Below are 25118 nucleotides of genomic sequence, written 5' to 3'. Positions count from 1 at the left end.
CGAGATTCTAGTGAATGATTGATTAGCAAATCAAGCCTCAGCACAGCTGCATAAAAAAAATGAATGTCACACACACACGGTGTTGGGTGTATAGTGAGGAGGTACTGGAGAGAGCGAGAGAGAGGAAAAATAAAATGATAAAAGAAACCAATTGCTACTCGTGCTGGAAGCACCAGCATGGTACTTGCTGTTTGTTAGTGTTTTTTTTGTCTATTTGTTTTGGACTGCGCCGTTTCATTTCTGTGTTGCTGTTTTGTTAAACCTTTCTATTGTTAATTTACAATAAACCGGCACAACAGCACTTTCACAAAACGGACTGTCCATTGAGTTCCTGGTCTGCAGTCACCACACGAGCCATCATGTCACACTTGGTGGCAGCGGTTGGATAACAGCGCCTCCACGTGTCAGACCAGGAACTGAATGGACAGTCTGTTTAGTAAATGAGCTGCTGCGCTGGTTTGTTGTAAATTAACAAATAAAAAGATTTAACAAAACAGCAACACAAAAAACAAATGGACAAACAAAACATTAACAAACAACAAGTACAGTGCTGGTGCTTCCAGCATGAGTAGCATTTTTTTTTATAATTTATTTCTCCTCTCTCTCTTCCATACCTCTTCACTGTACACCCAACACTGTGTGTGTGAAACAATCACTCTTTTATACAGCTGTGCAGAGACTCGATTATTAATCATTCAATTCAATCTCGGCTCAGTCTGCACCTGGACTAATTGTGCTCTTCCCGTGCCCCCACACAAATATACAAATACCCATTTTAATCTGCATGTGAAGTGATTGTGCATTTCCCCGTGCCTAAATACAAATTTACATTTTAAATCACCTGTGCTACATAACCCACACTGTGCACCGCTCCATTAATGCATATAAGAGACAACATAAAACAGGGCACCCTGCCAGAGGCAGTCTTCTTAGAAGTAAATGAGGTGATTTTTCTGTGAATACATTCAACACAAAATGCTAAAAGATACAGCAAAATATCAGCAGGAATTAAAAGTGTTACTTAGGTTTCAAAACAAAATATTACCTGAACCTTGTTAACATTGAGAAAATATACAAAAGAGCAAAACCAAGGATATTGAATCTACTACAATAACCTTGTTGTTCATTGTAAATCCACTTCAACTTCTGGCCTCAAAAGGCCAACTAATTTGAGATGTAACAGACATTGAACAGGGTTGAACTGAATGACTATTCTCATGAGCAACAGAAATCAGGATCCCCTCTGTACCGCTTGTGCAAGAAGTCAATCTGAGTTCAGATAACAGGTGGTTACAACAGCAGAGTTACTGCAGATATGAAGGCCTTTATCAAAAGTAGGCAGTTTGCTCTCAAGACTACATTCATAAAAGTTTGAAAAATAAATAAATAAATAGATAAATAAATAACCTAGGCGTACTTAGCACATGCTTTTTAGTCTTTGCTGCAAATCTAAATTTTGTTTGTAGGGTTTTGGAAGGTAAACTAGAGTAGTAGCCACTGGCTCACTTTATAAATTTCAAACTTTTACCAAAAAACAAAAAAACCCATAAAATATTATTTCCCAAAAAGTGAAAGAGGCAACATTCTTCTCATGGAAGCCAACAGCAAAGACTCAACAATTAATCAAAACACATTTACAGACGGTACAGACGGACAATACAGTACCTTTATTTCTACGCTAGTTACAAAATTACACAGCATCTTCAAGTGCATTAGCCTTCTCTTCTGGTGGTCTACTGGGGTTCAGTAAGCTAAACACAGTCATTGTGAGGGGAACCACAAGGTCCAACCAGACTTGAAATACAGCCAATTAAATATGCACAAGCACACCGATTTACAGTGAAAACCTGATTTAACTAGTATGCAAAATAGGTCACTTGAGGTAAAAATAAGTGTATTCAGAGAAGTACGGAGGAGGGGTCAGAGTGAATGAGAGCTTTAAGGATTCTCAAGGTGATCTCTTTGACAGCAATCCTGGAGCAGCAGGTGGTCAGCAGTATTTCCTTGCGGGTAGAAGTCTCCTTCTTAGTGGTCTCATTTGCACCCCAGCTTTTATTCTCTTGCGCATTAGCTGTGGGGGTGCGAACCAAGGTGATGGATTTAAAACAGCAGGAGATAAAAGGAGATTTGCTCTGGTGCATTGTAATGTATATGTACCCTTTTGTTCAGAGATGTCCTTTCAAAAACTAGGCAAAGACGCATACTGATGCTTTTACTGTAGCAGCTTTTAGTGTTCCGAGAGACTGTATGCTGGGGGAAAAAAAAACAAATGAAGCAGTTGTTTTTCAATAACATTTTACAACAGACAGAAAATCAGAAGCTGTTGCTTTTGAACTGACTAACTAACTAACTAAATAAAATAATGAATTCAATTCTATACTTATGATAAATTCCACTTAAAACATCTTCAGAGCCTGTGTGGAGCAAGGTATTATAAGGTACATTGCCAAGTGCTAACCAAACTGCAACTATTGCTAAAAATGTTACCTTTTGTTCAAACTTGCACAGGGTGCAACACAAGCTTCATACAGGGAGGGAGTGGGCCAGGCCACCCACGAAGAGGCATGGAGGGAACCACGGTAAATGCCTGTCTGCCCACTAATAGCCTATGTAACAGGCAGGCCAACTACAGCAAGTCCTGTGAAGCCTTAAAAAGTATACCAGGCTATTCAGTGCTTTTTAGCCACAAAGCAAGAATAAATCAAACAGTTGATTGTATAGGAGTCGTCAAAGCAGGAGAAGCATAAATAGAAGATATGGAAGAAGGGATTCAGTTTGATTTCACCAGTCTGCTCTTTACATATAAAGAACTTGCGTAGAGGACTAAAAATAACAGTTCAGAGGAGTAAAGGAGGAGGGAGATCGCTTCCTGCTACAAGTGGTGGAATCTGTTCAAACTGCAGACCTTTTATGTGTTAAATTTTTACAACAGATTACCTTACAATCAATGAAAATAGAGGTGCAACACCAGAACTAAGGATGTAAGAAAATCATGATTTGTGTTATCAAGAACTTCCGGCCACTGTGTATTAAAGTTTCAGCGCGGTCGTAAATAAACAGTTTGCACGTACATATAACTGTTTTCAAAATTGATTTTTGTTCAATTGTTCAAAAATCAACAAGAAAAATCAAAACATTTAGTTCTTAAGAGTTCTTAAGTTCTTAAGACTTCCTCTTCATCACCATTTGAAAAAAAACGTTTTAAGTTGCATTTCATTACAAGTGAAGAGTTGCAGTGAACTTTAATAATGACGCATAATTTAAAGTACTTGCATAACAGTAAAAGCTCACTCACAGAATTGAAAAGCCACTACAGTATTTGCAAAACGGCAACAAGCCTTCAGTCACAAAATTTAAACAGCAAGTACAGTACTTGCATCACTACCCACAGTCATCTTTTCCGTTGCTAACCATAGCAACGGGAAAGAAGATCGCGGATTGGCTAGAGAGGATGATATGACATACCAATCCCCCACTAGCAAAAGATAGTAGATCAAATTCCCATTCTTTGTAATTGAAAATAAGTTACCTAAAAAAATATAAAGTTTTGCTAAAAATGGAAAATGTAAAAATGTAAGCTTTAGTATGCAGCCTTGCACTGGTCTGCTTTCCACAGATTAGCTCTAGGAAAGATAACAGAAGAGTGAGCTAATCCAATAGGCCTATACCAATGAGTTATACTGAGAAACAAATCAAAATGGACTTGGGACACACACTATCAATGAATTATCCTAGGGCTGCCTTTCTACAAAGTTACTATGTGCCAAGAGAGTTTTAAAAAAACAAGCAAAGAAGAAAATGATCTTCAACAGAAGAAGGGGTCTATGATAATACTGCCCAGATAAGAAGCAGTGGTTTCCACCCCTTTGAACAACAAACAACACATCCCACTATACAGGTACTGGTCATAACTCGTCACTGTGCAGGTCAGATGATTTCTTACTCGAGAGCGTTGCCCATCTGCACCCTGCTCAGAAATCTCTGAGGCAGAACTGGGTCAGTACAACAGCAGCAGCAGGTGGCTCAGTGTACACAGAACATGCTTGCTCTGCCTCAATTCTCTCTCTGCTAACACTGTGCCACGCCACCAGTCAGGTGGCAAACATTGTGCAACCCAGCACTCATTGTGCAAACTCTATTAGGAAAAATCCATGTTCTTTTGTGTAGGCTGCAGATTTACTAGCTCAACGTACACAGAGCTGGCATATGTTTAAGATACGTATTCCCCTTTTTAAAATATAGGAAAAGGGACAGCGTAATGCCAATAATATCACTGCTGTCCATGAGATCATTAGGCACACAAGCACTGAACAACAAATTCAGGTAACATAAGCAAGTACCACTGTGTGTGTAAAATACAACACTTGTTACCAGCTTTCCTACCCACCAAATAGTTGTTGAATTATATGACAATTCTGCACAGAAAACCAACAAACTCAAGTGAGACTTATTCATACTGTACTTTATACTCTAACACAGAAAGGCTTGTGTGCAAAAAACGTTTCCTTGTGTCCAATTTATTTTTCTACCTTAATAGAAAAGTATATTAAATATGAACGGTTTACAGTAGTACTATAGTAAATGTGAAATAAATGAAAGTGAAGTTGGTTTTTCGTCGTAACCGGTATGCCCCACGCATGCAGAGTGAGATACTGAAACAAACATAAAAAATTCAACTATCACCCCATGTCCTTGAGTTAACATGCTCCCAGCCAAGACCTCTTCCTGTAATCAGGGTTGCTGTACCTGGTATACACCCACGACTAAAGCAGACTGCAGTGAATTGGGTTACCCTCCAGACTGCTTAGTCATAGAAAAAAAATTAATGCTTGCAAATCAACTACCTTTGTTTGAGCTTGCTAACAACATTTTCAGCTCTGACTTCATTTACTGTACATTAACAGATGTTTGTGAGGTAGAGTGGAAAGTAGAAAAACTGTAGACTGCAGAATACAAACAGTATTTAACCACTTATATAAAATATAGAAAAATGATAAATATAACAATTAAAAAAAAATGTCATTCTGTTTCTTTCTAAAAGACTTCATACATCCTTTAGCAGTTTAGATGTTTCCCACTCAACTTCACCAGAAAGCAAAATTTCACTTTATTCCTTTCTTTCCCTCTCTTTCCTACTTAATTCTAACTTTACTTGGTGACAGTTAATCCATTTACACCTATGCAAGGTAAATGTCTAATACATGCAAATTCAGAATACACATATTCATCTTGATGGGACCATAACAGAACATTTACATTTGAGGGTGTAGAGTGTAGATGACACTACCCACAGATATAAGGATTGTGAACCAAAAGTATTTCTAAATAACACAATATGCACGACAATATAAGGGACTCTTTAGACCGCTCGTGGCTAAGTTCTGTTTTGGTAAAAAAGCGCTCCTTCAAAACAAAGTTGGTGCCTCACACCCAATTAGCCTGCGATCTGTTGACTTAGTTTCCTCAAATCACTTTTTCAAGGGCATGGCCTCTACTGTGCGACTAATTTACAGAGATCACTGCTTTGACTTTAAAAACCGGAATGGTTCAAACTTCTATGCCATTCCAGTTTTTACTTTGAGCTTGATTAGCCACAGTCTATAGGTAACAAGCTCATGTGTCTAACTCATAGCACAACCAGGAATGGATCCAACAGCTATACAATCGGTATTATTTCCATCCCTGCAGGATCTTTAGTAGATTACAGTATTACAGTAGGGTATTGTTTAAACCCCAAACAGTAGCCAGATCATAAATATTTGTCTCATGAGTAACAGCCAGTCAGTCAAGAAGGTCTCAAGTTATGTTTGCATACCTCCAGCTGAAACTAATTTTGAGGAATAGAAATACATGTAACTGTAAGGTGTTCACGGTTTAAAAAAAAAAAAAAAGAATTACAGGGCCATGCTAACTACATAGGGATGGGGTGGTATTGATCACTATTAACCAGGGTTAAGCTTGGATCAATAGGTATTGCAGATCAAGCCTCATCTAAAAAAAAGAGGACTGTCCCACCAGCATGATGTAACAGAAGAACAGTACAATGCAAAACGCATAAATCAGCATATTGGGGGGGGGGGGGGTTGCTTGACATTGCTGAATGGTAGCAGGCGTAAGAACATAGAACAAAAGACTGAAAATAAATATTTGACCACTGAACATGAACAACAAGAAGCTCTCCAATTGGGTATTCTTTCTTCCAAGTTACAGGAAAAGGGGTTGCCCCTGTCACTTTTCGAATTTACTCTTCCAAGTTTTATCAGATTAGATTCCCCCAAGACAGACCCCTTGTTCTTCCACAGACTGTAACCTTCTGTTCTCTGTAAATACAAGCAGCTGAATTCTTTTTGCCAAAAAAAAAAAAAAAATTGGTTTAGTAATTGCGGTGCGTAAATTTTAATAGAATACTTTGTATAAACGTTTGTCTGCTTAAACTAATATTACATTTCAAATAACTTTATTTTTAGTATGAACTAGTGATGTTCTTTGCCAAACTAAGTTTTTATTAATGTTTCATAGTACTTCTAGGTCATGTCATTTATGTGACTAGTTCTTTGACAGGCACCATAACAGCACGATTAGTGAGCTGAACCGCCTCTCAGAGAAGCTACTGATTCAATGTAAATAAATCAATGTAAATCTTCTCACCATCTCAAAGGGCAAGGTTAAGGTATATTACTGCAGACATATCTGGGAAGCTCAATGCTCATTACGTGTGGCTGCCTGTGCCACACCTGCTTTGGAAATCAGCCACAAGAGAAAATGACCTAGCTTTTGATTATCCGGTTCCCATGCTCTTAATAGCTTGTGCTAAAGACTCTTGTTGGAAGTTTTCATTGAGGTTGCCAAGATATATGCAAAGAAAGTGTGGCAGACACCAGGGTGTGCATTTGTACTGTACATACTCACACCACTATATCCCCATCGACAGTACATGTATCCCCAGTTACAGGTACAAACGTGGTCATTTACTCAGTAGTTTGAACACAATGTAAACCATTTTAAATCTAAAAGGCTCAACTGCATCAAACCACCCCAAAAAATAAATAAAAAAAAAAAACATTGATCGCACATTCATACCAATGCGAAAATGCAGATTCAAGGGATTTCTGTTCACGTTATAGAATATAGCTTATGTTTAATACAATTAAATATGTTTTTCATAGTTCTACACTAACTTAAAACAGGTATTTTTTCCTCCCATTTGGTCCCTTATAATTAGCCTCATTAGGCTAAAACAGGCTTAATTTTTTTGTTTTGCAAAAAAATTGCTGAAATAAATAATTGTATCTGTTTCTTGTATCTTTTTTCACTCATCCACAAAAACAAAACTTTTGCTACAAAAGATTCCTACAGTTTGTTTTTGAGAAATTTCTAGAAATTATAAAATTCCATTTGGGTATGTAAACTTTTGACTACAACTGTAGGTATTAAAGCAGAGGAAAATAGAGTCATCACATTCAAAATTCAGAATTTTTTCTAGTTACTATACAAAATGTTCCTAAATATTGTAATGCTTACCTGAAAAACAGTAAATGCTAAATTATAGAATATTTATTTTTTATGTCCACCTTTTAAAAGACATTCTATTTTTAAAAATCAGTGAATTGTTAACATAAATGAACGTAAAAAACAACAAGACAAGTGAAATGTCCCCTTCTTATACTGGACAGAGCAATCTTCAGCAGAAATTTTTCAGATCTTTAATGCAGCTGGTGTCTTTCGTTGAAGACATTTTAAAGAAATGGTGCAGCTCTATGCAGCGTGTTCACTCATTTACTGGTAATGTATAGATAAGCCACTTGCAGAACGAACAAACAAACAAATAAATAAATAAATAATGTTATAAAAACTAGTTAACATTTCACTCAGGTTAATTAAATAGCTAAAAAGTGGTTTGTCTACTCCTCATTTAACATTAACAGTTTAACTGTAGTTTCTACACACGCTTTTTCCGAAAGATTTAGTTTCTTTATATATTTAAAACCAAATCTAGTAAATGTGCTAAACAAAATAATCCATTGTAGAAAAACTAAGTCATCTTAAAACTGAAACCAGGAGTTTTTCTATCAGTCATTATGAAAATAAGACTAGCACTGCTTGAAGATTCACTGCAAGGCTTCAGCAAGGCTGCCAGCAGAACTCTACAGCGATGCAACACTGACTTGGCAGTTGAAGCAAATTTTCAAAAGACGCTGTTCCATACAGTTCCCTCAACGGTCATGCGGAATGCTTCAAAACATTTTGCTAAGGAATCAGTGCACACCCAATCTTTATTCTAAAAAGCAAGGCTAATCTAATGACACATTAACCCTGTCCTAAATCCCACACTACATTGTGGCGTTTTCCCACTAAGAACACAAAATGCACATTTTATAAAAATGAATAAACCTGGAGATAAGCTTATCTTTCTAAATGACTTCATCACACCCATTTTTTTCAACCAGCGCCTTCTTGACTATAGCACTGCATAAAGGTTATAAACAAGAGAGGGAAATGCAAGGAGGTGAAGAGGACATATTGAACAAACAGTGCTGGAGTTGAGTAGATACAGAACCTGCATTAATGTGCAGCTCATGGACTGGGGGGGGGGGGGGGGGGGGGGGCTGGTTTTTTTGTGTGAGTTGTGTGGTTTGGTTTGTGGTGTGTTGGGGGTGTTTTTGTTTTGTGGGGTTGTTTTTTGTTTTTTTGTGTGTTTGGTGTTGTATGTGTTGGTTTGTTTGATTGTGGGGTGGGTTTCTTGGGTTTAGTGTGGTTTTTGTTTGTTAGTTGTGTGTTTTTATGGTGTTTTTGTGGGGTGGTTTTTGTTGGCTTGCTGAGGCTTGACCCATTAGGTCAATGAATTCCTTTTCAGAAAACCTTTGAAACAAGCTTTAAGATGGCATAAACTTCATTTGCCTTTGAAGGAATTGGAATGGATTAAAAAAAAGGGAATGGGAATTGGGGATTTATTTTAAAAAGGAATTCACCCCAACCCTGACAATGCCTTTCATTGATTTATTTTCCTTATCAAACAGTTAAACCAATCTAACAATTTAACATTATATAAAACATAATATAAAAAGCACAATGGGTGGACACCAGAGGCAATACAAAAGGAATTTCCAGTTTTGTATTCTGTTCAGCCCTCTTTATTTGTGTTTTTGTTCAAGAGATGATATGGGAATCTGTACCCAAGCAAAACAGCATCACGGAACCGTGACACAGGGCCAAGACACCAGTTTACATATAAACAGAAAAATAACCACCTCATATGTAGAAGGGTAGCAGATTTGTAATGCTTAGTATACAGCTTTGGGGCTATGGTATAACTATTATAAGATAAAGCTGCAGATGGTTGCTGAAAATACTCTCAGTTTAATTTAAATTTATTTGCTCTGTGTTTGCTCTGTGAAACATTTGACAATATTGTTCAAATTGACTAACCTACAAAATTCAATTAAATAAATACTGAAAAACCCTTATATCATTTCAAGTGCTTTGTGTCTATTCAACTGATCTAAACATCTCCACCAAAACTGCTTAGTGTTTGAATGTCATGTAAGGTAAGTAAAATAGGTTTGATCCTATTTTACTTTCTTTAAAAGGTTACAGTATACAGATCCATCATTGTTTAGATCAATAAAACAGTGTTCCAAAAGCACCTCACATGTCAGATATGGTAACAGCAAGTTTGATCAACTAAGGGGCAGAAGGACGAGACAGGAACGGCAACCTTGACATTACCCCAGTTATGTCCCCGGGGAGGCCTGGTACTAATAAGCAAGAAGTGTGTATGCCCCTGGTCTATTACTACTGTTCTCCAGCTCAGTTGCTTGAGAAAGTAAGAATCAGGAGGAAAACCACCATTGAATTACAAAACTAATTACAATACCCAGCTAGAAGCAAGAATTACCTGTCTTCTCTCCCTCCGAGACAAAGTGTTCCCATTGAGAATCCTCCACAGCATTCTGCCGGCAATTTTGGTATCGATCCATAGCAAGCGAAAGCCATGGTAGTAGTGCTTCACCTCGTCCACTACCTTCTGTCCCAGGGACTTCCTGACAGGCTCCATCTCCACCGTGGGGCTGTAGACCGGGCCTCCCTCCTCCAGCTTCTTGTTTTTGTCCTTTAAAGATTTGAGAGACTTCTCCACCTTGGAGTCGTCGCAGAGGCGGCTGCTGGAATGCCACCACCTGACTGTACCATGCCGGGGTCCCATAGGAGTCCATGACTGAGAGCTGCTCACCACCCCGCAGTAGAGTCTCTGGGAGCCACGAAGACAGCTGTGACAATTACAGTTCCCTCCCACGCACGAGGACGACGAGCTGAACGACAAAGGAGTGCTGCAACTTCGGACGCTTACATTCCTACAAGAATAATATTATAAACAATTCCATTAACAACTATCACACTAATCCTCTCACAGAGTTCCTCCTAATGCCGTCTTCGTCAGGTTTGTGCCTGGGAGACAAGTGTTGTGCCCATGATGGCAGCAAACATTATGATGGCAGGGGGATTAAAGCCATTCCATTCCACGACTCTGCTCTCAATTTCTGCTTTTGTGCCACTTGTTAAATCTGTATTTTAATGTCATTTTATTTAACATTTTGGAATAAGACATTTGTCAGACGTCAAGAGATAAAAATGATTGTGCCCTTAAATGTATGAGAAATACATAAATCTGCCTGTATCTAAAAATTCAGGGATGACTGACCTCATGTGACACAGGAAGTTAATCTGTACTAGTCCTGTAGAGTCATGTACAGCCAAGCTTTGTTTGGTCAAACTGCAGTGTCCCACAATACGATTCGGTTTTATAGTTTAAAGGTGGATCTACACTAGAAGCGAGTGAATAATTTAGAAGTGATTGAAATGTATGGGTGCCTCTACACCTACTGCGAGCGGCCAGTCTGGGTGAAGAGAGCGACTCCACAGGAATAGAAAGGTGTTCAATTTTTCCGACCAGTCGTGAGTCCCAACCCACTCACAAAACCACATCAGGATCAGCTTCAGCCCTATCTCCAAGCAGAGCCATAGAGTCAGTCCCAACCCCAATTCCAGGATAAGCCCTGCCTGCAACAGCTTTAATGCAGTATGGACTGTTGGGACTCTGGGAGAGGGTGGACGAGATGGGTAAATTATGTAAATAGTTGTTGTGTACTGTTTTATGGATGCCAGGGGTGTATTGTGTTGTAGTACTGCGAGCGTGATTATGTGTGCTTTACCTCTTCCCCGTCAACGGGACCTCTTTCTCTCCTGGGTGAGAGACTTTGCTTTCTCTTTGGTGTGTGTTGGCTTTGCTTGCTTGTTCTGTAGTCTATGTGCTGTGTGAGTGGTGTTGCAAATGGGCTGCCTCTGTCTTGTGTGGGATTAGGTAGGAGAACAGCGAGAGGGATAAGGACAGGGTCACATGACAGTTTCTGCTAAAATACTCACTTTTGATGTAGATACAAAATTCGCTCACATCCCACGTGTACTGAATATGAAATAAACTGGCCTACACTGTATAATTACCATTAACACACTTCTATATATGGCCTGCACATTTTTGACAATGGTTCGATGTTGGAGCAAAATTCTGAACAGCTAGCAGTTGACAAACAATCAAACTTGACACTACTAGGCTGCAACCCCTACTTAAACTTTCTAGTAATATCTTACCTTATAAGCCTGAGGGCCGTGCAGTTGAAACATGCAATTTCCTGTAATCCACCTACAGGAAGAAGAAGAAAAGTCATTATTCAAGGGGAAACCTGCCTTAAAACTTAAGTGTCCCAAAACCATGTTCAATTCTACACCAAAATACGATTCTTTCAGTTTACTAAATTCTTCCATAGTTTAGACTTCGGTGCACCGAACTTAATCAATAGGTACTGCTGCATGAACAGATTATTCGAATTCAACTTTCCACAGAAATGAGGTGCTGACAATCAGGTGAGGGTCACTGCTGTTGAAAGGTCTAATTAACCATTCAAAGTGAAACAAGTGAAAACAAAAACAGCTATAGGATTTATGAGGATTGCCGCATTTCTTAGACTCTGTGGGGAACACCAATCCACACAAAACCAAGCGGCTATTTCTTTGGTTGTCTCTCGGAATGGTACATTAGCCCAATCAACACTAGTGGCCCTCACTGTGGCGAGCTTGATCTGAATAACTGGTTTGTGCAGCTCTAGCAATAGGTGCATCTTGTCAGTCACCGGTAAACCTGCCATGAATGTTCACAAATATTTTATTACAGACTTCTTTCTATTACTATAGCAGTTAATGTACAATTCAACACTTTATACTAAGGAACAGGCAGGGAAGCCTCAGAATTTAAAACATTAGTTACATGCTCTGTCACCAGAGCTTTACTAACTCAAATAAACTGCATGTGTTCAAAACCAAAGCATACTGCCTATTTAGCTCACAGAACACTTTCTACATATACTGTATGCACAATCTAAAGTGCTTGTTGCAGCATGGAAGTTCTTATGATTTTACAGTATAGGCCTAGAAAGATAACAGGTTTAATGGTTAGCTTAAGGGGCAATAAGTGAATACATTCACTTAGTTGTCTTTTCTTTGGAAACTGAAGGAAACTGTAGTTGAATACAAATCATTTAAGGGACTAGGAGTGAATCTTTAATTAACCATTTTTGTAAGGTTAAGTGCCTACCTGGGGCCTAATTATTGAAATTATTGCAAAACTGAATCGCATGAAGTTGCTAGGAGTCACTAGGATACACCTTCCGCTGCCTGTAACCGGTTTAATTTCTCATAGAATAAAAGATAACAAGATTATATTTGATGTTTGTTTTATTTAATAGTGGCACCATCCAGTGACACAAAATGTATCTATACTGCAATATACTTGATTGTATTCCAAACCTGATATTGTACATATGCCATTCACAATGTTTTTGTAATGGCACTGTATTACAATTAGCTATACTGTTTAATTATTATTTAACTATAATGTGTCTTACAGCACCCTATAAGCCAATTTCCACCCCCCACAGGTCAGAGCGACTGCCCGCCTATTGTAGTGTGGATATTACCTTGTAAAATACTGTATGTACACGAGTTACTTTGCAGGCCTCAAGTTATCCTTCCGCAGGAGCTTCCCTTTACAAATGAGACTTCACTCTCAAGAGCTACTTTGCTGCTTTATAGTTACATTAAGCAGTACAGTATAGTGGTAAATCCGGGCAATTGAGGCTCCTGGTAAATCTGCAATTAACTAAATGGATTTGTCCAAGCCTGACTGTAGCACCCATTTAAAATATCAAATTGCCTGACCATAATATTATTATTATTATTATTATTATTATTATTATTATTATTATTATTGCTGGCTCCTGTCATAATATACAAACTAAACAGCATGAAAGTTAAAATTGTGGGGAGAAAACGTATACGCCAAGTAAATATTACATTTGCAGGTGCAGCAGTTACTCTATATACATAAAATGCGTTTACTAGATGACTTTTCTCTTTCTTTCCGGATAGGCCTATTATTCGCATCAGCTATTATTTACAGTACTGTACGCAGTATGTATCCGTAACATGGTGAAGCTTTTGTAGTTAGTGCACACTGTAGGCACCATTCATAAATAAAAAAGCATTTGTTACATAAAAAGAAACAACTGTACGCATTGGTTCTTTCTAGAAATCCCATAGATTTCACATGCTGCCCCAACTCACTCCATGGTGACAGGACTCTTTAATGCAGATAGCATAACTGTAACTCGTAGCATGTACATAAAAACGTCGCCACATAGGGAAAAAAATAAAACGATTCATCGTTACCTAACTAATGTTTTGTAATGCCCGGTTATATAACCTAATAAGTTTAATAATTTAAGTTTTGTACATACTACAACCGTTTAATCCCCAAAACATATATTTTTAAACCAAACCTTGCTTTCATTTTCATTATCAAAGACCGATAACGTAGCACGTTCGATTTCAATTTAGTAACAAAAGCCCGTGTACGCTAGCTTGCAGTTCATAAGCTCCTCGTTTATATGGGGGAAAAAAAACAGTGTTTCTGATCTTAGTTTCGCCACAAGCAGACTGCCCAAACGCACTTCATCCAAGCCTCTTAATAACGGCAAGGCAACTCGATTCCTAAATGAACGAGAGCAGTACCAATTTATAATAATATAAAGAGTTACTGACAGCAGTACTGCGCATAACCAATACAATCATAATAAGCAAATAAATAATTAAAAAAAAAAAAAAAAAAAAAACGATTACCCACCTTGCTTAATTTCCTTGCACAGCGATCTGGAGGCTTGGAATACAGCAGGTGCCCTCGATCTTGTAAACAGGATCAACGCCATTTTTACTTTTAACGTCTACTTCCAAATAAATAAAATACTATAAAAAAAATATATATATATATATGTTTACTTGTTATTTTTTTAATGAGTCACCCTCCAGTTTTTTTCCCCATATCCGTTCTGATGATACTGGCTGTCCTAGTACGCCTTTCTTTTTACGTCATCCAGACAGCAAATCAGCCCACAGGTAAACATTTCACCACTCTAACCTTCTCTTGCATTCGTCGGAACATCGGCTCATTAAAGCCAAGGGCCAGCGCTGATCTGTGAGTGGATACCCCAGCTAGCAATCACAAGCAGGGCTCCGTGGGCTGCGGATGTGAGGGAGCTCTTGCCCCAGGGGCTCCCACGCAGCGTCAGCAGCGTGTAACAAGGACAGCGGCTCGAGCCAGCAGAGCGAACCCTCGCGATGCGGGGTCGTCACATTCTCTAACACGAGGGCGCCGTGCAGGCGGCGTGGATAGAGAAGCGAGTGCGTTTACGACGACAGCTGGCTGACATGGATTGATTGGCCATGTGGCTATATCTTTAGTGGCACTGTGTCTAAGGAGTTCAAATACATTAGTACACTCTTGTAACCACACACTTGTGTTAAAAAAATAAAATTTCTTCTGACTAGTTCTACTGTATTCAGCCATAGTGTCCCTGAAGCCATAGCGCGTGGTAGTAATTATTAATTCTGTTAGCCCCACACAGGGTCCCTCTTTCTTTGTGGTAAGTACAATGTAAAATTAATAATACCAGTTTCCTGTCTAAGTGACCCTTATTGGCTGTGATATTTTTTAGTTAGGCAGGAGGTAGGGTCTGAAACTACAAACCACAAATGGCTTGTTACTTAAGGATGGTGTATTTGTCCTGTTACTGTATATTGAAAGCATTTTTTTATGATTCGCACAGAAATAAAATGAGTGAAACGCCAAAGCACAGAATCTTGTAGCAGTTGTTACTAAATGCAGTGTGATGGTACACATGCGTGCAATGCAATGTTTCCTACCATACCATGTGACAACCATTTACAGATATTTTAAAGAATCCCCTTCAATATGTAAAATGGTCAATTTACCTAAACCCTTTGACACACACTAGACTAATTAGACTAAATTAGACAGAAATTCAAAAACACAACCGACTGCTTAAATTATATTATGTCATCCTTGACATATACTGTATGAATGCTGCATCTCCCCCTTGCAAGTCAGGTTGGGTAAGACAATAGACTGGTAGATGCTGCTTGGTTGGCAGGTGTTTCTGTATGCATCAGTACAAAAATGCGTTATGAGGACTGTATTCAAATTATGGGCCTTTCTAGAGAACATACATCGATAAAGGAATTAGGTGAGGTAGTTATCATTGAAATGTCCCATTATTCCCCCCCCCCCCATAACCATTGTAAACACCTTGTAGTCGCTTTCAAATCAGGTGACATTGATATAGCTGTGTGTCTAATTTTTTGTCCAGGCCCAGCATGCCAAACTTGGCTGCAACTTCTCCTTGCCCTCCAGTTGTGTCCTGCTGTACAGCTAGGCAGAGCTGAGGCACAAGGAGGCCCAGGGATCATAATCAGTGCTGGCACTCTCTCTCTCTTCATCTAACAGCTAGGATACAATGTGTAGTTTAAATATTTGGTGATAAATTACTGGGGAATTTAAAACCTTGAATATAATTAGTCATGGCAGAGAGATTCAGTAATAGGTCAGAACTTTTGACCTATATTGGAAAAAGTTTTAAAACAGGTCTGCTCTCCTTTCTCACCTTTTACTAGCAACAGCAATACTAGCACCAGCAATACTAACACCAGCAGTCATTTATATGTTTTGTTTGTTCACTAGTATTTTATATTTCAATTTCGAATATACAGATAATTCAAAGTCAATACTATAGAACTAAATGTTGATGCAACCTCCTGATACAAGATCACTGCTGTCATTCAAGGTGCTGGGACAATTTTTATAGTGGGGGTGCTGAAAGCCATTGAACAAATTGTAGCCCATGTATGTGATGTATTCCTGGATTTTGATATGCTTTTACTATAGTACACTTTTAAAAAGAGTAGCAGCTCCGTTTTACTCTAGTAGTGTAATGGCAATTAGGCCATGTGACCTAAACTCCCTCACAGAAACAGTTTGATTATAGTAGAGTACTGTAAAAAAAAAAAAAAAAACAGCAAAGAACCAAAATATCCTGAACACAAGAAAATGTGGACCAGTCATAATGCTGCTTATGCTAATAGGAGGTAAGAAATTGAGTTTATGACCATGGTTAGCACTCCTTTACTTTACATGTATTGTGGTCCAAAGGGAAAAGTGACCCCTGCTGATCAACCAACACAATTAGCTATAGCACATGGGCCATGTTAGCATCTACCAGTTTGCATAGAGCCAAATCATGAATCTGCTGCACTACATATAAAAGAGCATGCCAACAAAAAATCTCAGAGCAACATCTGTGTAACAATTTTCTGGTTGCTATTTTACATGTAGAAATTCTGAAGAGTAGGAACTATTTCTCATTCTAGGATTCATCTTTTTATTTTTATTTTAATGAGGACTTTGTCTTAAAGACAAAGGGCATGATTTTCTACTGTGAGCAATTTGCCCATCTAATGCATTTACTATGAAAATTCCTTTTAAAGAATAAATAAACAAACGTAAGAACATACTTAGATGTAAGAACATGGACATGTGATTTGAAAATGGTGGCATGGCTACTGTAGCAGGCTTTTTGCTGGTGTACAGGCACACACTGTTGAATCATTGCATTGTGAGTTCACTATGAGTTCACATCCCTGGGCCACCATTCGAAAACATACTTTAAAAAGCATCAGCTTGTGAATCTCAATGGTGCACAATGGGAGCGGGGGTGGTGTAGGAGGAGGAAAGGGGTGATTTGAACTCCTTTTGGCAGAGTGGTTGCATGGTTGATTTAACCCTTTTAGAGCCATTTTGTTTAAGGGGTTTTATTGGTCAAGTAATAGAAACAGCAACCATAATAATAATTTACAGATTAATTGATTTAAGGATCTGCTTAAATAAAATAGAATAAAATATTTGCTGAAAGAAGAACTTCTGCTGTAATAAATAGGGATACACAACTACGACTCTACTACCACTAATGCATCAAAAATATAAAGACAGGTTTACACCCCTTACAGAGGTATAGGCACAATAAAGCAGCTTCTCTGCTTCAGCCACACACAGCAAATGGATGTATATATAGTACATGTATGAGAATGAATGGTTTCTAATTATATTTATATATTTAGAAAATCCATGAACACTGCACAGAAATAGGCCAACTGAGTTTTTTGTAGTTGTGTGAGTATATACAATTCACTACATCAGACCTACACATGTTATACAGGATTCCCATTGCATAGAAGTTCGGTCCATTCCAGGTTTTACTATGAGTTTAATAAGACACAACTGAATAAGCCACAACTGTGACTAATCAAGCTCCCAGTAAAAACTTGAATAGGTGAATCTGCTATGCAATAGGAGTCTTATTTCCATCTCTTGTTAAATCAGCTAATGTACCACAGTGACAGGCTTTCTTATTAATATACTGACTGCATTGTTGGTACATTGGTGGGTGCAGGAGGAATTGATTTTTTTACAAATGTTGTGGAAGTCGTGTGTACTTATATATGTGGAACAGTACCCTAAAAAGGAAAGAAAGTACTGTAAAAGCGTTCAAGAAAATATAACCCTCATTGAAAGGCGTGCATTGTTATTTATGTCTTTATCTAGTAAGTATGTGCAATGCTAGTTTGTGATATAACAACAACAAAAAAATATAACTATTAAGAGGACAGTAACCTCGCTGCTCCATCGCCTAAAAAATGCCACAACAGAGGGAAACGTCAAGCTGTCAATGCGCGGACGGCGCTCCTTCTCCTTTCTCCCTCTTCAGCTGGGGTGCGCGCCCTGCCTGCAGTTTGCTAGTGACGTCACGGTAAGGAGGATGCCTTTCCTCATTTACACGGCTAAATCGTCTCGCTTATGGCAATTTGAATTATACTGAATGATCGATTTAAAAGGGGAAAACAAAACACGATCAAAACGAACGGTAAGCGACGCGTTGTTGATATGTGTTCTTTGCAGCGTCTGGAATGTTTTATTGGGCCTCCGCACATAAAGATATTTTTTGAAAAGGCCGGTTAACTTGGAGACCACGTCTGCCAACCAATCGTGAGTGAGTATTTTTCGCGCTGATTGGGATTAGAGTTCCTGCAAGCATTGATTAGAGTTTGCAATAACTCACGGCTCGGAAAATGCTGCAAACAGGTTATTATTTCTGATGTTTTCAACTTTTGCAATCACGTTTCATGCAGATGCAAAGCTTTAGTGTGTATGGGTTACATAAGCTTTTAAGAGTTTATTATTTAAACTAGAATTAAGGCAAGTGAGATTGCAGTTCACTGAAGTCTGGCTACTACTAGTCGATTTAGTAGCACTGCTGCCTGTATGTAGACGTGCATTTTCAATCAAATAGCTATAAAAGTTAGAAACCGGCAAATGCTTACAAACGGTATCTTGGCATACACTGGAGATGTTGCATTTGTTACCTGTCGAAACTATAAGCCTAATTTTCGTGATCTGTTTAACAGAACGATGTTCAATTTAAAATGTATTGAAGCAGATCCGATTATTTTGTACTAGGGCCTAAAACGAGATTATTAAAAAGGAAAAAAGTGTTTTGGCGAAAAGGTTTCAGTAGTTGATTAAGCTCTCCAATATCCCCCTCCTTGCTCTATCAAATAAAGGAAAGGCTGTGTAGTAGTGCATGATTGTAACACTGAGTAAACTGCTGTGTGTTGAATCTGTTGTTTTGTATGATGTCTTGGCGAGAGATAGGAAGAAAACAATCTACTTCATATGTTAACATTAAATTGGCGCATACACAGGGAGTCCAGTTTGGGGATGTGATATCTAACACTGTTTCTGTTTAGCTGACTGTAAGCATGCTTGTAAAACTACAACTACTTTGTAAAAGTGCTAAGTTCTATGCTGAAATATTCTTTTTTTTATTTTCGATTTTTGTAATATTTGTTATATTGGCCAGTTTGGAGCGAAATATGTTAAATACAATGGAACAAATTTCCCATGTGGTGTTTATTAGAATATTTTCGCTTTTGGTTGAAAGTAAACTTTATTTTATTATTGCATGGGTGTTTCTTATCGAAACTTTTTTTTATTTTTTTTAAACTTGTGCAAAGCAAATAATATATTTGAATGCATTCTGTCACTCAAAGAGCGGGGCATGTTGCTTTGGAGAGTTAACTTGCAAGTTGCTAAATCCATTTGGATAAATAATTTTAAACACGAAAATACACTTTTACGTTGTGACGAGGATGTTAAAATTAAATGGCATGGCATTATTGGAGGATACGTACTTTGCTGTGTATTGTGAATAAGGAAGCCATTTTTGAGACGCAACCAACGTATGGTTGTACTAAATTGTGAACTGCAGTTCAGTGGTAAGGATACGACTAGTCTAGAACCCTATGTGATGTCTGTTTTTACAGTATTACAAAGTCAAACTTGGCCTCCGTGAAATAACAGTACAAAAAATAACACAGTCTGAAATTCAAGGAAATGCCATAGTCGAGTCATGCTGGTTAACTGGGAATAGTTTGTTGCGGTATTATAAATCAGGCTTGTGTATTTTACGAATTTATGCATTTACATTTCTCAGACTAGTTTCGATTTAGGGTTAGGACCATATACATTTCATTGTATGTGATATAGATATATATATATATAAAATGTATTTTGTTCTGTTTTTTAGGAAAATGTGTATTCCAAGTTGTGGAAGAGACAAAACGAGAAGAAAAAGCTATAAAGTGTTAACACATTACAAATATAAAGGCAAAATAAAGTAATACGCACGTTTCTTGTACCTCTTTCACGCCATTTAGGGATTGGCAGAATATCTGTCTAACCCTTATTTTAAAATGGCAAATTAACATATGTGAAAGGGCAAGTACACGCTGGATCGGGACAATGCCTTGCAATGGATGGGGTGGCTTTTTGTATTAATAGAATTGTATTTTAAATTCTATTTAGAGAAGAAAAACGTGGTATTTTCCAAATATTTGTTGAACAAATGATAACTAAGGTTTTAATGCAGAGTGTGCAGTTTTTTTATTTTTTTTTAAATACAACACAATAGTTAATGGTCCTGTTGCTTTGATACAGATCTGATTTTCTCCACTGCATAGTCTAACTACAGTCAGTCTTAAACAGCTCAAAGTGAATACAAACTACAACTGCATTTGTAGGATAAAAAAAAAAAAAAAAAAAAACTTGCTGTAGGTCAGGATGACTTTGTTCATCCTTCCTGAAATTATCGTTGTGTGTGTGTGTGTGTGTGTGTGCGTGTGTCTGTGATAGGTTTGCAATGGGTGTATTTAGACATTCACTCATTTCAGACAGTACTGCTTTTAGTGATCTAAGGCTATTCAAAAGTGAGGAACGTTTCCACCACCAGTTTCTCTATCTGTTTTGCAGATCTTTTTTTTTTAAATGATTTTATAAAATAGTGTTTGTTCATGGCCAGAAAACCCTCACAGTACACATTTAGATCACAGTTGGTGGAGGCTGCTGTTTTAATTGTGGGTTGGGCTCTCTGTGTGGCTTGAGGCCTGTTATTTGCTGCCCTGCTGTGAGTCCTAGAAAGTATATAGCACTACTCATTTAAAGTACAGTGCTTGTCATCTACTGTAGCAACAGGAATACAGTATATTGAAATTGGTTCTGCCTCTGCAGCTGCTTGTTGTAGGTTGCCCCCTTTATTTAAAATCAACAGAACCATATTCATTCCTTGTGGACAAAAACAAACTGGGTGTTTTTCTGAAGTGTAACATGGATTTTGACCAACATTCTTCCTGATTTCTTTCATTAAATTTTCCACTTATCCAGTGTATATACTTTGATACAATCAGTAACTTAAATAAATAAGAGGGTGGAAATGCAAAATGCCTTTTGTAGACCTTGGCTCTGAAATCAGACTGAAGCAATCTCCTCAAAACAAGCGATGTAGCTCATATGTAAATATTTTAAACATATTTCTCAGAAAATGCCCCCAAAGGTGCCCGTTGTGATGGTGGTAGTTGACACTTGGATTACATTTCACTGGGGCCCCCATATGTGAATGTTTAAGCCTTTTTTAATGGGGTGGTTTAATGTAACCCCCGGCCTACCGATCATTTTAACCGAATTCCAAGTGTTTTGTTGTTTCATACTTTTACTACATAACCAAAAACAAAATCAGAAAATCTGACATACCTGAAAACATTTTATAAACTAACCAACAATTTACTCATAATTGGCAAATAAAAACATTCAGTTTTAAGCTGCAGTTCATAAGACTGACCAGAACTGCTTAGGGAGGCCATTTTATAAATACTCTGGTAGGCAGACATTCATCTTGTGCTTTGGTATCCATTTAGGGATTTTAACAGCTGGTAACCGATCTAGCTGAGATAAAGAGAAACTTTTTCCAATGTACTGTTTTCATTGTGAGGGTCTCTGAACAAATTCAGCTGTCCTAGGCCAAAGCTTTGGCAGTCTTAATTAAGCCATGTCTGAGAAATACTTCTGAGCTTTTACACAGTTTGCCTAGCGTTGGAATCTTGCTTTCGCTCCTGAATGCATTTTCTCCACTTGTTCAACTTGCAATTAAGGAAGAAAAATAATTCTTAGAAAGGCATAAAGTTTATAATGCAGTCTGCCTGTATAATAGGGGGTGTAAGGACAATACAAATTTTATCTGTGTGTGTGTACATTTGATGCAGGCATGTGTTTATTTTCTTTTCTTTCTACACTTATCAGTTCAGTTTTTGCAGAATGCTATTTTCATTCCACTATATATTTAGGATTTAGTTCTTAAAAACTACTTAGTTTGACTAGAATTTCATTATTTTTTTAAAGCGTTTTCACTGGATCCTGTGGAGTGAGATGTGTCAATGTAGTTTTATTTTTTTTCTGTTTGCTGTCAGGAATCAGGATATCACAGGATCTGCTGTGATATGCTCTACCCAGCGGTTCTTTATCCTGGCAGGGTATACATTTCACACAGACCCCTTGCCTTATATAAAGTTACATTAGGTAGGCAGATAACTTTGCTAGTCGTGGTTTGTGAAACCAGCTGTGTAACGTTTGAATTTGTAATCTGATTTTTGAGTTTATGGATGAGTACCTTTATTAAGGCCACTACACACCAGATGCGATGCGACAAGCGATTATTCCTCCTATAGACTATCCCAAATAATCATATAGATTAGGGATGGGCCAGTGTAGTTGAATACACGATTACATGAAAAATTAATCAAATAGCATATTACATGTTCAGGTACACAAAAAAAAGTCTTAATTGCTAGTAAAAGCAAACTCTTCTTTTTAAATGCTGACGCTTGACAAGTGTTAAGTTAGTCTTAAACCCAAAGTCAAGCATCGTTATTTGCATATTAAATGTAAGGACCCTAATTAATTATGTTGCCAATTTTGTTGCCTTGTTTTCCGCTAATGTTTTGCTTGAATTTCCGTGTAATAACTGCACACAGCAGCTCTTGCACTGTTGCTAAGCAGTGAAACAATTTCTGGGAGCACTACACCTGCAAACGTTATTTTGTAAACTGAAATAAGTTAATGTATATAGCAAGTGTTAAAAGAAGGAAGCCAAACTTGGGTAACATTGACATTTATAAAGCTTATTTAACTTTATGATGAATATAAAGTAGTGCTGGGAGAAATATCTGAATATTCTAACAAATGTATGTTTACATGTGTTCGGATACAAAAATCAGATGTTCGTAATTCACTACAAGTGACAAAAATACCTTGCACTTATTTACCATTTCACCAAAATTTGCGCGATAGTTTCAAAAAATGGCAAATGAAAAAGAGTTCAGTGTGATGTGAGATTAATACAGCAGCTCTTGAACCTCTACTTATTTTACAGCAAAAAGTAAACAAACCAGATTATGTGCTTGCACGCATAGTGATCTCTATCGAAAGTCATCTGTGTCAAACACGTTGTGCTTCAGAGCGAACCAAAATCTCATGGGACAGCAAAAGGCAAGCACATCATTCTGAAATACCTTGCTTAAACAGTAGCCACCTAACTGAATGTTCTGTAGTGGTTTTTATATAGAGTTCTTGTGTGTGTGTGTGTATTGCCTAAATATATACATATACATACACACATTATTTTTATGTTAGTGATCTCTGTTCACGCAGGCAGGCGCATTACACAGGTGGAGGGCAGATGCGAACCCAGGACCTCTCACACTAAAACATAGCGCCGATACCGCTGTACAGAAGAGCCGGCTCCTTTGCAAGGAGCGTATATCGGGCTCATGTCTTTGTATGTGATTGTCACCTACCGGCCCTGCTGCTGCCTTCTCCCGTGCACGCTACAATATATAAACAATTTGTGGTTTTTTTGTATGTGGAATGTAATAAACAAAAACCAAAACGGTGAGTTTTTTCACCTTCACTTTACAATGCTATTTCCACGTTTTTACTGAGGTGTTTAAAATTAAATTTCAGTTTGTTTTGCTTGTTCAGCTACAAAAGCCACAAACAAACCGTGTTGTTACTGTACTTTATGAAAAGTGTCTATAGACACTGTTTACTGTGAAGAAATGGCAGTGGCAAGGAATGGAAAAAAAAAATAAAAGGTGTTGTCAATTTTGTGCTGTTTATTTCAGGAATAAACAAAAAAAAACGTTTAACTTGAACTGCTATTTGGCATCCTTTCTTTTGTAGTTAATTCACTGTGGTAAAGTAAGTCCTACACAACTAATTCTTTACTCCTGGGATATTTTTCTGTTTTAATGTTATATATTGTAAGGTGTTGCTATAAAATAAAGGCACACACGGTCCACGGACACACACCCTGCCCTGCTGCTATGCTGCCTCTGCTTGCTTTCAGAGCAATGTAATGGCTGCTACTCCTTTTTGAAAAATGGGCGAATATTTAAGCTATGAGCGAATATGCCAACATGAAAATCCTGTGTTCATCACAGCACTAATATAAAGACATACTAAATGCCAAGCAAATGTAATGACTGAAAAGAAAAAGCAAGATACTGGGAAAGGAATTATTTTTAACTCTGAACGGCATTTCAATGTAAAACATCTACTGTTGACTTTCTGTGAAGGTCAACATTTGCACTGACCACTAAAAGTACGACCAGGGATTCCCCAGTGGCTCATCCAGTCAAAGAGCTGCCGCTGGGAGCGCAGGATGAGTCGCACGGCTTGGGCGCTGCCAGTTCACGCCTGGGCTTTGCAAAGAGGCTGAGTTTGGCTGCGGACTCTGAAGCGGTGTCACCTTGGCTCTGACACTCCCGGGGCGGGAGATGGGAATCCGGCAGGGACGACTCTTCTTCATCTCACAACAGTGACCCTAGTGGCCAGACACGAGCACATTCAGAGTGGATAAGAGGCAGGGCTGGTCTCTTTTCTTCGGGATCGGTAGCCTACCCACCTCTGCTCTGGATTGCTCGGCGTAAAAGCGATTCTGGCTTTAGGCTTGTGAGATCGGAGGACGCTCACACGTCTTCAGAACATCTGTGCTGTGTGGGGACTCGCTGCAGTGAGGAGAAAAAACATAATTGAACATTGTTTTCCAAATTTTCCTTATGTACACGTTATTGAATAAACAAAGTAATGACTTTGATTAATCTGATGTCAGTACTTAATAATGTTAAACTGTTGTAGTCCGGGAATGTATTTTTATTATTTTGGCCAGGTTCCAATATTTGCACTATTCATATTTTATGAATGTTATTTGTTAAAA

The 25118-nt window shown here is 38.0% G+C and overlaps 2 protein-coding genes across 6 annotated transcripts in view; one reads left to right on the top strand and one right to left on the bottom strand.

Annotated features, from left to right (window-relative positions):
* The window catches only part of LOC121325527 (mitochondrial proton/calcium exchanger protein-like), a 46054-nt gene extending 31406 nt beyond the window's left edge, over nt 1-14648 (bottom strand). For 2 of the 5 annotated variants that reach the window (XM_041268104.1, XM_041268115.1), the window contains exons 1-3: nt 14231-14645; nt 11644-11695; nt 9896-10349 (exon numbers count right to left, since the gene is read on the bottom strand). In XM_041268104.1, coding sequence (XP_041124038.1) covers nt 9896-10349; nt 11644-11695; nt 14231-14312 — 588 coding nt within the window. In that variant the 5' untranslated portion in view covers nt 14313-14645. Of the gene's footprint in view, nt 1-9895; nt 10350-11643; nt 11696-14230 lie in introns of all 5 variants that reach the window. The other 3 variants (XM_041268095.1, XM_041268126.1, XM_041268137.1) reach the window with 3 other exon arrangements.
* A 3621-nt stretch (nt 14649-18269) lies between these two features.
* Nucleotides 18270-25118, top strand: part of LOC121325522 (histone-lysine N-methyltransferase NSD2-like) — a 31921-nt gene continuing 25072 nt past the window's right edge. Inside the window, exon 1 of the mRNA XM_041268080.1 lies at nt 18270-18377. The gene's annotated coding sequence lies outside the window, so the exon portion shown is untranslated. The remainder of the gene's footprint in view (nt 18378-25118) is intronic.

This window comes from Polyodon spathula, chromosome 1 (genome assembly GCF_017654505.1).
Source record: "Polyodon spathula isolate WHYD16114869_AA chromosome 1, ASM1765450v1, whole genome shotgun sequence".
In the NCBI taxonomy this organism is placed as follows: domain Eukaryota; kingdom Metazoa; phylum Chordata; class Actinopteri; order Acipenseriformes; family Polyodontidae; genus Polyodon; species Polyodon spathula.
The sequence above is the reverse complement of the archived record's forward strand: the minus strand, read 5'-3'. Positions and strand labels throughout refer to the sequence as shown.